The 13,378-nt window shown below is 39.3% G+C and overlaps 1 protein-coding gene across 1 annotated transcript in view; it reads right to left on the reverse strand.

Moving 5' to 3' along the window:
* Nucleotides 1-13,378, reverse strand: part of calcrl2 (calcitonin receptor-like 2) — a 41,657-nt gene that overhangs the window by 13,104 nt on the left and 15,175 nt on the right. The window contains exons 2-7 of the mRNA XM_033630171.2: nt 7,052-7,109; nt 6,486-6,663; nt 4,649-4,756; nt 4,430-4,542; nt 1,369-1,460; nt 239-368 (exon numbers count right to left, since the gene is read on the reverse strand). Coding sequence (XP_033486062.1) covers nt 239-368; nt 1,369-1,460; nt 4,430-4,542; nt 4,649-4,756; nt 6,486-6,663; nt 7,052-7,109 — 679 coding nt within the window. The remainder of the gene's footprint in view (nt 1-238; nt 369-1,368; nt 1,461-4,429; nt 4,543-4,648; nt 4,757-6,485; nt 6,664-7,051; nt 7,110-13,378) is intronic.

Here is a 13,378-nt window from a genome sequence, read left to right on the forward strand (position 1 = left end):
ACGGACAGGAAATGGTAAGACATGATGAATTCGATTTTTGTCCATAAGGAAAATAATTCGTAACAGAAACCCACCCACAATTTGAGTGATGTACTAAGATATGGACTTTAATGCATAATGAGCACACCATTAAATTATGTGTGGGCCATTTTTTAACATAGGGAAATAAGCCAAGTGAAATGAAATTCATTTGTGTAATGGGATGAAATATAAATAAAACATAAATTTGGTGGCTCACAGGGTGGCTGGTGTTTATGCCTTGGTCAGTGACCATAGTGAGCGTAAGCCATATTACAGTAACAATGGAGTTTAAGATGAAGGAGAGAAACGTGTTCTTGTGGAGGGAGATTCTCTGGCAGCTAAGACTCCTGAAAGAGAGAAACAGAAAGAGAGAAGGTAGGGATATATTAGATTTTTAAAAGTTTTTACAAACATTTTTAAACTGAAATTGCTATAGCTGATATTCTGTGCCAGAATTCAATAAGGAGGTGGCTGAGCCGGCAGTTAGCAGCTAATGGTGGTAATAACATGAACTGTGCTAACAACAGCAACAGTGCTGACAGGCTTTAGGTTTTCACTACAACACCTCAGTGTTGCAGAGGTATGAGCACTGTAGGAGCGCTAGGGTTGGTTCTGAACTCAGTACTTCTAAGAACATGTTGTTAACAATTCACGTTAAATCCATAGATGCCAAAAGTCGGTACCTGAGAGCGCAGCTGGGTGAGAATGCTAGGGTTTAGACAACAAGCTGAAGCATGGTAGCTAGCCAAGAAGCTCTGAGACCAGCAACAGAGCTCTGAGTGAGAGATTGTAAAGTACTGAAAAAAGATACCAGTACTGAATTCAGGTACTGGAACCAGTAGTGCGTTGGCCATTGGCTAGTCAGTGGGATACACCCACAGGGACATGATGCACTAACTTGTGCTAAACTTGCAAACACTGCCGATCCATGTACAACAACAAAGAACAGAGAAGTTTAGATTACAACACACATAGAGGTAACTTGACTTCATCCTCTGCTCAGGACGCCATTGCCTCACTATATCTTTACATAGAAAAAAAAGGTTTGCTGCTTTATCAATGCTCTGAATGTATAGAACTCCTTTCAATTATTTATTTATTATTTACCTCCCACAGTTACATTCATTGGGATGGAAAAGCCTCTGCATTATGTGACACTAAAACTGATATCCAGCGCAGTTGTTTTATGTTATAAACATCAGCATTGTCTACTTATATTGGTCTACAATCAAGCAGCTTCAGCCATCATACACACACTGACACTGAAATAGGAAAGAAAAAGTCAGAGAGGTATATGAAGACTGTCGATGTTAAGTCAGACCAGACATTAAAAAAACCTTGACTCACTTGAAGTAGGAGAAGATGATGAGACAAATGATCAGGGAGACTATAGACAGGCCGTGACCCAACATGGCAAGGTAGTAGATACTGATGGCAAACTGCAAGGACAAAACATTTTATTCATAATAAATATACACCAATTCTCCACTTGTTAAGAACGCACATATTTTAAGTTCACAAGCGAGACCAGCAGAGTAAAGCACTTGCAGTGTTTACATAGTTTGCATCTATACAGTATCAACAGCTCAAACACCTCTTTGACAAAAGCAAAGGACACATCTGTAGGGAATATGAGCTTTTTGGGGAAATACAGAGAAGCAAATGTTTCCTGAAAGGCCATGAAGTCAGATGCACTGAAGAAAATGATCACGGTGCTGGCCAAATATCATGGCAAAAAATGAGATTCATGGAATACCGTCTGAGACAATGTTTTCAATTACCATTCCTACAGAAATATCTGCGTGCAGCGCTGTAAGCTTCGCCACTCACCAAGTGGAACAAATCCTAAATGACTTGCATGTTTAGGTCAGCGTAGACTGTACTCGTAGACATGAGGTGGATTAAAAATGATTCATCCAACATAAAAAAAATAGAGACAGAGAATTCACAGTAGATTTGCATTTAAATCACAACTGCACAGAGACATAACTACATGTTAGATGAGTTTGAATTCCAAGGATGTAAAGCGGGGGGAAGAAATAATGTGTGCAGAAATCTCACGATCTGCTTCAAAGTTATAGAGTTTTTCTGTGATGCTAACAGTAATTTTGCATCTCCTAATTTGATCATATATAATAACCAATTTATACAAAAAAGTAGTGGAACGTAGTGGATTTTACTGATGGTATTTATGTCACTTGTTAGCTGCTGTTTACAGGCTCCAGTGTTCAGAACACACAAGTCAGTGAGTGAAGACTGCAGTTTACCCTTGGTTATGTTGTCATGCTCAGCTGTCCAGGCGCAAATAACTTTTGACTATCAGATATCAACGTCTGTCATAAACCCTTCTGGTGTTGTTTCCTGTAGCCGGTTCGGATTACAATTCCACATCGTGCCAAGCAAAAAAGGGGCACTGCTGCACTTTGCATTTCATTATTTCACAGGGCTCACCATAGGGTTTAGTGCAAAATAACCAATGTTGTAAAAGAAGTCAGTCATACAGGAACATTAATGAAATGATGCTGCATCTGACGGCGCTTTAACTTAATATCCATGACTAAATAAAAAATAAATAAATATATTATGCTGAATTTTAAAAATCTAATTGTGAACTCAAATGTTTGATTAATCTTTAAAGCTGCAGTCTATAAAGTTAACTTTTTGTCATGTTTACTGAAACTGTCACTTTATCCACACAACAAAAAATGAGACAGTTAATCTGTGAAAAAATCATATTCTTCTGTCTCCTCGTATTGCTTCTAATGACCTTACCAGATGTGAACGAAAACAACCAATCAGAGCCGAGGGGTCTCTAATGCAGCTTTAAATCATGTCAATTACTGCTGTCAAACTAGGCAGTGCTGATCAAATATGAATCAGGAATCTGTTACTGCATTGCCTATTTCTTATCTTAAATGTTTTCACAAACGTATTTCAGTGCACTGTTTAGCTGTAAATGAGAAAATTGGTCCGACTGGTGGGTGGTGCTTGATTTTTACTCAACTGTTTTCAACATGGCAGCCAGGTCACAGACGTTCTTATTTTACAGCTAAACAGTGTTTCTGAAAACATTTGAAGTGAGAAATAGTCAATGCAGTAGACATGATTGACAGCTGCTTTAGAGACTTCTTGGCTCCAATTGGCTGTTTTCGGTGCACCATGGTAGATTCTAGCACATGCCAATAGAGGCAGTAGGAGGAGGGACATGATTTTATTCACAGTATTCACAGACTATCTGTCTCATATACCACTGTCAAGATATAATGACAGTTTCAGCAAATACAAAAACAAAAAGCTATTTTCATACAAGTTACGAATTGTAGCTTTAAGCTTCCCCTGAGGAACTTCGTTATACTCAGTTCAGAAAAAAAAAATGACACAAGCCACTAGGTCAGCCACCCAGTGGTGTGGCATTTTATTTTTATGCCCATAACACAATATTGTTATTAGTTCTGTTAGACGTTGGATACTCACAGAGCAAACTTGCATACATTTGTAAATTTGTGTTGTGTTGCTATTTTGTTAGTCTAGGTCAGTGGTTCTCAAATGGTGTGCCGCGGCACAGTGGTGTGTTGTGATGCAAATCCAGGTGTGCCATGCGATTTTTTGATAACCACACATTACTACTGCAATATTCAAATGGGCCTATACAAAAAAGCATAACTCATTTTTTAATTGACTATATCAGTATGTTGTGCACACCCATTTCCTAATTAAGAGGCAACTTTTAGTTAAAAAAATGTAATTTGATTTAATGTAAAAAAAAAACTCCACTGGGGACCTATTTGTCACTGTTTGCTCATGGGAATTATTAATGTGTGACATATCAAAAGCCCTGATTGGCAGCCAGTGTGAGGGATGATAACATTTATTACCTCCGCCAAGGAGGTTATGTTTTCGCCGGCGTTTGTCTGTCTGCAAAATAACTAGAAAAGTTCTGAAGGGATTTTGATGAAATTTTCAGGAAAGGTTGATAATGGGACAAGGAACAGATGATAAAATTCTGGTGTTGAAGCAAAGTGGATAAAATAATAAAATGGCGGGAAATCCGAGCTGCTTGGCGGAGGAGTGCTCTAGTTGTCTTATGTCGTGATAAGAGTGATAACATGTTATAGAAGCTATTGTGCACAGATATATCCTTGGACACAAAAAGTTTGAAAACCATTGCTCTACCTGATAGCAATTTGCTAAAACCTGGTAAATGACATCTCTTCTTGTTTTATATAAGGTTAATGTTCTTTGTGCATTGTCCCAGTTCAAATCAAGAAACATACATATATACCTGAAGAGTATGTAGCCACTTGCCAGGGCTACAAGCCTCTTTTTTTTCTTGGTGACATTAATTTGGTCAAAGGAGCCGAGGTAAAACCTCTGAAATACACAGCAGTTTCACTGTATTGAGTTTTACCTTGCGTTTTTCTTTGGTGTAGAAGCTACACTGGGTGTAGTTTGTCCAGACTCTGTTGCTCTCTGGGTGGTGGAACCACTGGCCGTCAGGATTACACACTTTGGTGACCTTTTCTGTTGAAGACAACATTATAATTCACACAAGCTAAAACTAAAAGTGCACAATATAAACAGTTCCCTTTTGTATATGTGAATATGTGTGTGTGTTCTAAGTCCTTACCAGAAGGGTCAAAGTCAGAAAAGTATCCAGGACACATCTGCATGACAGTTCCTGGAGCTGTATCCCCCCAGCACAGCCAGCCGTCCCACGTACGGTTACAGTAAGTACCTACAGAGGGCAGTGTGAACATGACATTAAACTTGCAGAGCTTGCAGACAGTGGAAATTAGAGATGGGTATGTATGCATTAGCTTTTAAAATGACACTTGACACTAATGATACACTGCTTGCTGTAAGTGCAGTCTTTAGATATTAATTTAATCAGTCCCTTACAATCCCAAACAGGTGGTGGGCTAGAAAGGTTGTAGAAACATATAAGTGCTTGTCTCGGTGAACTTTTAAAAACAATAAAGTACAAGATTATACCGTGGTACGTACCATTCATATATGTAAGAAATAATAGGCCAGGATAACATTTGCAACAACCTTTTGAGAAACAACGTAGCAGAAAGTCTACTGTAATATGCTATCACTCAACACATAAACTATAACAGCTGTGTAATGAGTCTGTCCTGTCAGTGGCTCACATATCAACAGAGAATCATTAAGGTAGAGATCTTAAATTTTTAATCAACTTCCTGGCAGGATGAACTATGTAAATGATCTATTCAACATAAACAGTGCGTTACACTTATATAACCTATGTGTTTAAGTGCGACTGGCCCACGCAAAGCATGTCAACAATAGACGGAAACCTGACGGTACCAGGTTGTACTGCAGCATGCTGGGAAATGGAGCACAAAATAACATTTCAAAGGCAGTGAAAAACTAAGGTATACTGGGAAAGAGACAAAGGGCAAGTTTCCTTTCTTTCAGACTCACTTCCTCTCTCTCTCTCTCTCTCTCTCTCTTTCTCTCTCTCTCTCTCTCTCTTTGTGTATATCTAAAGTATATCTAACTCTGCACGTTAGAAATTATAGTCACTGAACATCATGCAGAGCAGAGGAGAAATGCACCAAATAAGCTATTTTAAATAAACATATGTGACATCATTTGTGCTAACATGCTAATGTTCAGCAGGTCTAATGTTCATGGAACATGGGTGTCTGCGTCATAGTTTCCCAAAGTCTCTGTTTCCACAAAACGCAATCCCAGTTCTTTAAACTAAAACGGCGTCAGCAGCATTTTCAAAGGTCTCTGTTTTAAGGGGTTCCAAAACGCCAATGTGGTGTGGGCACGAGTTTTAAAATAAAAATGTATTAGTGTGGATGTAGCCTTATGTTTATCTGCCAACCGCCAGAAACAACGCATGTTAATACCATAAAGACATGTACGTTCCAGCTGGATGGCTGTCATCTGGTGAACTGTGAATGAAGTCATACTTCTACTGCTTTTATACACGTGATTATTGTCACATACATATACTATCAGATGTTAATATTTACTTTCAACATATTGTACCACAATAGCCAGAATCATAATTATAATATTATTACTTTCATTAATGTTGTTGTAAGCTATTAACATTATCGTCTGTCCTGCATCTCTCTCTCTCTCTCTGTCTCTCTTTCTGTCTCATTGTGTCATACGGATTACTGTTAATTTATTATGTTGATCTGTTCTGTACGACATCTATTGCACGTCTGTCCGTCCTGGAAGAGGGATCCCTCCTCAGTTGCTCTTCCTGAGGTTTCTACCGTTTTTTTTCCCCGTTAAAGGTTTTTTTGGGGGGAGTTTGTCCTTATCCGCTGCGAGGGTCATAAGGACAGAGGGATGTCGTATGCTGTAAAGCCCTGTGAGGCAAATTGTGATTTGTGATATTGGACTTTATAAATAAAATTGATTGAATTGAAATTGAACAGAAAAAAAAGGTTTTAAAGGTTTAACAGTTTTATCACCTTCTTCTGTACACGGCGGATCGTGGATTATCTTCAGGTAACACTCAAACTGAGCAGCCAGGATCTGGTTTCGGGACGCTCCTAGTACGGTGGATATGTCACTGAAGTTCTCCTCCTGCTCCTCCAACACTGCCTCTTCGACAGCAACCATGGACCCCACATCCTCACACTGGCACACCTGGGTGAAAATTCACACACTGTATATTAGAGATGTTAGAAAAATGAATGTCTCTTCCTGATATACGCTTTCTTGTTAGAGACTAGCAACAGTTGACAGAGGAAAATTGTGCATTACCATTGTAAGTTTTAATTGGAAAATAAAAAGGTATACTGAGAGAACAGCAAATGGGCTTCTATAAACACATGGAAGTGATAAACACTTGCAAATAGCCAGTAAAACATGCTCGGCTAAAACGTAATGTAAAGGTAGGACATTACTGGAGTATGGAAAGATTCAATACTGCGTGAAAACCTTAGTGTCAACATTCAGGGCGTTGAGAGTAATCAGCTATTCATATAGATTGAAAAGGAGAGACATCTACACACACTCACATGATCACACTCACCTCTGTGCCCAATGCCAGTGCAACTATCAGTGAGAGTGTCAGGGTCCTCCACATGTTTCTAAAAGAACAAGAACAAGGACAAAACAGTTATTAGACACTCTCATACCTGATCGCCAAGTAACCATATATTACTACATGTGAGAAGTTACTTATTCCAAAGCTGGGGTTCTTAGGATAAACAGAATATTCTATATATAACCTATAGTATTACACAAGTAAGATAGGATAAGAGTCTACAGCATGTATGTAAGAGAATAGGATACAGCATTGGAGCCCAGGCTTGGTTCATTCCTGTGAAAGTTGCTCAGTGGTTCCCCTTCTGGGTATAAAATTATCCGGATCTTTCTCATCCGTGGGCCCAAAGACCAAGCGCACTATTGTTCCCTTTAACCCTGCGCTTCCCTAGTGCATGGTCTCTGGGTCGCTCACATTATGAGAAACGGTAGGAAAATAACTCTGGACTCAGCTATTGGTGAATTTTGTATCTTTTGGGACATAATAATTTAGATACTGGCTATTTAAGTGTTCAAATTACCCACTGATTTACAGACCTCTCCAACAGTGTAAGTCTAAGGGAACATTTTTTGGGGCCCAGTGGCATCATACAAAGGACCTGGAAGTTGTAATTCAAAAGTTTGGCCATTATGTCACATTGGCTTCACGCCCAGCACTGCTCGATTATCCAATTCTGCTGTAGTGACCAATGGTTGGCCATGGTCCCCTGGGACCACTTTGCCTTGGGAGACGCTACAAGGGGCTATTAACCCTGGACAACACAGCTCCCAGGATCATGGGGACACACAAACCGCTCCACCACATTAAAGTGACGATTCTTGAAGGAGGAGCCGAGTGTGAAGCAGTCCGGACGAAAATCAGCACCTCCAAGTCTGAGGCCATGGTTCTCTGCCAGAAAATGGTGGATTGCCCCCTGGGGTGGAAGGGAGTTACTGCCCCAAGCAAGGGAGTTCAAGTATCTCAGGGTCTTGTTCATAAGTGAGGGTAGAATGGAGTGTGAGATGGATTGGCACAGTGTCTGCAGTGATGCAGGCACTGCGCCAGACCGTCATGGTAAAGAGAGAGCTGAGCCGAAAGGCGAAGCTTTTGATTTACTGGTCCATCTATGTCCCAAACCACACCTAGGGTCATGAGTTCTGGGTAGTGACCGAAAGAATGAGGTCACAGATACAAGCGGCCAAAATGAGTTTCCTCAAAAGGGTGGCTGGGCTCAGCGTTAGAGATAGGGTAAGGAGCTCTGACATCCGGAGGGAGCTCAGAGTAGAGCCGCTGCTCCTTTGCGGGAGCCTCCTGTTAGAGGTGTTCCCGGCTTCGGACAAGCGGTTACAAAAGGATGGATGGATGGTCTATGGCCATGCTAGCATTTCTGTGAGACTGTACTTCAGCCAGTCATTGTTTTGAGCTAAATGCTAATATCAGCACGGTAACACATACGCAGCAACAATGCTAACATGCTGATGCTAAGCAAGTATAAAGTTTTGTATATTCAGCGACTTAGTTTAGCATATGTATTTAACCCTGTCTCCTTTGAAAATAACGCTTGTATATTACCAAATTGCATTCATTATCATGTGACATAATCGCTTTCTGGATCACATAGTGTGCTCAATTCGCACGGAGGTGGTTGGGGTAGATGGTCGACTTACAAAGAGCAGGACTGTGACACCAGAAGCCCAGGTTCACATCTAGACTCCTGTCTTAGGTTTAGGGAAAAAAAAGTACTTTGGGTACGTTTAGGGAAAGACTGGGATCTTGGTTAAATGTTAATAAAAAAAGGTAATAATAAAAACAAAACTTTGCAGTTTCTGTGAGTGGATATTATATTGCAAGATTGTCTATTCTGGAGGAAAAACCAATTAAATATGTTGTCAGTGAACCTTTTGCTGATCCACTCCATATAAACATTTTTTTTTCAGGCAGTTAGCAACATTTCCTCATTACGCTAATATATTTCCCTCAAAAACTTATTTGCTCTTTCATGTTAGCTGTATATACACAACATTTATAGGAGACAGGGCTGATGAACGACAATAACTTGTTTATTCTACAGAAAACAACGAATACCTATTCAGAGTAAAGGTCTATGACCTAATGTATGAGAGTCCCTGAAATAAATAAATTTGCTAATGCCTGTGGTGATTTAAATTCAAACAGTTTGTGAGAGTGCATGGTCTCACAAGCCTGCTAATGCATGTTTATTTACAGTAGCCGTGTATTTTCTCATCTATCAGGACAGGAAGTTCATGCTCTCCACTGCCCACTCAGGGTCAGAGTAACAGATATGTGTTTGTTATTATTTTGGGCAAAAGGTCAGCAAGCCCCCCCTTGTGTTTCCTCTGTAATGAGCCAAACAAGAGTAAAATAAACACAGTGTAAGGAGTCATAAGAGAGAGAGGTGACAATGGCAGAGTCTTTGAAAACCAATACATGCTACACAAAGTGTCTCTTTGGTGATAACATGATAGGGTTTTATTTATCTATGAGACAGACTACTGGCTACATAGTGCTTGGCAAGCTTGACATAACACCCTCAGCTGTTCAGTGCTCTTAACTTTGGTTTAAAATGCAATATAAAGTGGTCATTGTTGTCAATTATAATGTCAGATGCTCTTCTCAGCTGAATGCAGACTTGTGCTGACTTGTGCTGCAAGCTTTGGAGATGAAGGCAAAGGAGCCAACCAGCTTTAAAAGGTAGTAAACCTGACCCTTTCTTAGGAATGACTCCAAATGATGACCACTTCTCTAAAAAGCTGAATTTGTCTCCACAGCAGCAATTATGTGAATGTCCGTCATCCCCATTATTCTCCATGATTTATATTGTGCAAATGACATGTTCAATATTCAAAATCTATTAAAGGCTACAAAACATATCAACTGAATTACTTGCAAATGTATAAAATGGCGCACTTAAAAAAATATTATTGGGCCTGAATATTAAAGTAATTTAACATTATGAATCAGCAGGATTTAAAAAAAAAAAAAAAATTCTCAGTAACTGTGAAGGAAATGTAATTGGCATATTGGAAACATTAGGATTCAAGGGATTTAAGCCCAGTTTAAATGTGTGTAGCATTTAGGGGGATATATTGCCAGAAATAGAATATAACATTCATAACTAAGTTTTCATTAGTGTGTAATCATCTGAAACTAAGAATTGTTGTGTTTTCCTAACCTCAGAATGAACTGGTAATATCCACATATGGAGCAGATTGGTTTGAGTAGCCCAGAGTGGCTCAAGATAGGGCTATTTGTGTTTTTGCAGTGGCCACCATAGTTTACACCCTTGGCACATGGAAGAAGTGTCAGTCTGTTGCAATCTGCAACCTTACCACTAGATGCCACTAAATCCCACACACCAGACCTTTAAAAGTAGTTACAGTTCAATTTTATACCAGAAAGCTCTTCTTTGAGTAGAGATGGAGATGTAAAGGAGAGAGAAATATGAGGTCAGGGCCAGGGGTGTAAGGGGTTTTGAGAACAACTGCTTCGAATAGAACCCATGGGATTAGACTTTCTTTTTTCCTCTCTATCTACTTGCTCATGTAGAGCAAGAGACACATGTGAGCATCATGACTGTTGACGAGCATATAGAGGGAAAAACAACATAGCCCAGATTTAACTGAAACAGAGCACTTTAATAAATTATGTTGCATAAGTTAATACATAAACAGTGATTTTGTGTAAAGGCTCATACCCAGAGTGAATGATGTGCAAAGGTTGCATTGAAGCAAGCTGTTTTGACTCAGCCCAAGACACAAAGGTAATTATTAAAACATTTGCAGTAAATAACTTTTTGGTGTTCAAGAATGTAATATTTATGTAGCTAACCTTTCAGTTATTGTCTGCAGTAACTCACATTTTGATGCTGGAAAGGTGCAGCGTGCGAACTATTGAAAATGGGTCTGATGAGTGCTAACTGATGCTGAGGTTTCTTCTGGCTGGATTTAAAAGTCTATGTAAACTTTACCAAGTACCACCATGAAGTAAAAAAAAAGGCTTAAAAGAATACTCTGATATTTAAGAAAATGAGAAGATAAGTAGACTATTTCCTTTCTGTGTGTCAGACGCTGTAGCTCCTGACTTGTTTAGCTTTAACGTTAGCTTGGCAAAAAGACCGGGAGCAGGAGGAACTGCTAGCCTAGCTCTGCCAAAGATTCTTTCAACAACTCTAACTCTGTCTTATTTACAAGTAGTTGCGATTGGATACAGAACAGCCTACCTGCCACAGTTCGAAGATGACAAAATCTGTATAACAGCACCTCTGACACTTTACAATTAGCATCTTGTTAGTTTACTCTATAGAGTTCTGCAGGGATGAAAGTTACATGTTAGCCAACACCGAAGTTAGTATCACCCTGTTTACCTTGCCAAAAAGTTTTGTTCAGCAAGATAATCTTCACAAATAAACAACACTTTTATGATTTTCGAAGCGTAAATGCAACAAAGCTGTGAAGCCGTGTTTGGCGTAATGACGTTCTCTAGTCTCATGTAGCCACTTGTTAGCAACCGTCTTTTTTAAGACATGTAAAGGCTTCAAAATTCACGAGTGGGGTTATTTATTGATATGTTTTATGTTGTGTAACAAAATGTGAACGTCTCTTAGGCTTGTGTTGACCACAGACCAAACACCTCTTTGAAAAAAACCTTGACTTTGAGACGAGGGAAGCAGGAATGCTAAAATGCTAACTCATTCCTCAGCACTCTATACAAAAACAATATAACCCCAGTGGTGTAGTGGTAGATGATGAAGTGGTTGTACTACTTGGTAGATAAGTAGGTTACTGATGAGGAAGTGGGCATACTCTCCTTTATTTTCCAATAGCTTTTTGGCTAATAGGTGGATATATTGTAACAGACAGAATAGAAGGTGGGTATACCCCCATATACCTGCATAAACCCTCCACGACACCACTGTATAACCCTGTGTAAAATTGAAACTGATTTTACACTTTGGTGTTTGTATGGAATAAAATGAGATATAACAAGTAAATTTGTGAGCTTTAGAGGTGCTGTTGGGTGAGTTTTGTTATCTTTGGACTGAGCCATAACAGCTGTTTCCTCCTATTTCCAGTCTTTGTGTGCAAAGCTAAGCTAACCGGCTGCTGGCTGCAGTTTCATATTTAAAGGTCAGACATGAGAGCGGTATCGTATCTTCTCGTCTAACTCTCTGCCAAAAAGTGAATAAGCCAATAACACTGCTCGGTGCTGCAGCTTCCTCTACCCCTCCAAGAAAGGTTTTAGTATTGTTGACTGCTCTAAGATCTAATGTTCATGTAGAGCTATTTCTTTTAAAAACAATTTAAGTAGTGGGATTAGTTGGGGTTCTCCCTAAAAGAGAGCACAACCTTCTCTGCCAAATCTAACAGCATAACCATTTTCAGAGTGGATCATGGTGGGAGAACTCTGTAACAGACGGAGGAAAAAAAAGACCCGTTATTCTTTACCGTGAATGGTCACTGGTAGATGTGATAGACTTACTTAATGCTTACTTAATCTCCTAAACATACTGCACTGGAGGTCACTTGTAATGTCTGTTATCTGAACTCTATACGACCACACCAGCACATAAATACTTTTCAAAGCCTTTCATCTGCTCTTTGCAGATTGCAAATTGTTTCCTACCAGCAAAACACGAGAGAATCATACTCTATAACAGCCTTCTACTTTCTTTCTCTTTTTTTTGTCTTTTCAAGGCAACATTTCAATCTACAAACTCTTTATCATTTAGCCTATAATTACAATTCCATTCAATAAGAACCAACAAATGAATGTCTTTATATCTGTTATGCCCACAGTTGCCTCTAGCAATGTATTGTTTCCCATCAGAACATTGTAAATCCAAGGACACACAGACTCAAACATTATAATACCTTGGCAGTGCTCGCTGTGTGCCATTCTCACCAACAAACACTGCCCACAATCTATCTGTGAACTGCTGCCAAATTGTCTGCTTTGTCTTTGTTTTCTGGTAACAATATAAACTGAAAGGTTGCTGCATTTGTCACTTCCTCTGTCCCTTATTTTGTCCAGGGCCACCATTGGTAATTGAGGTGATCGAGAGCATCAGATAATTATGACACACTAAATAGCAAATACCAAATAACAAATACATTGACAATAGCAACGAAGGAAAGTGCAGAGACAAAAAAATGAAAACACGTCTTGCAAACGGTCCACCATTGGTTAATGTTTGAGCTTTAAATGTCAAAAAAATAAAGCCCACACAGACTAATACTATTTACATATTTATGAATGTTTGTACAGGTCTGTGTGTATATGACAAAGTGTGTCTAAACTCTACTCCATATTGAA

Source organism: Epinephelus lanceolatus, chromosome 8, assembly GCF_041903045.1.
Source record: "Epinephelus lanceolatus isolate andai-2023 chromosome 8, ASM4190304v1, whole genome shotgun sequence".
NCBI lineage: Eukaryota > Metazoa > Chordata > Actinopteri > Perciformes > Serranidae > Epinephelus > Epinephelus lanceolatus.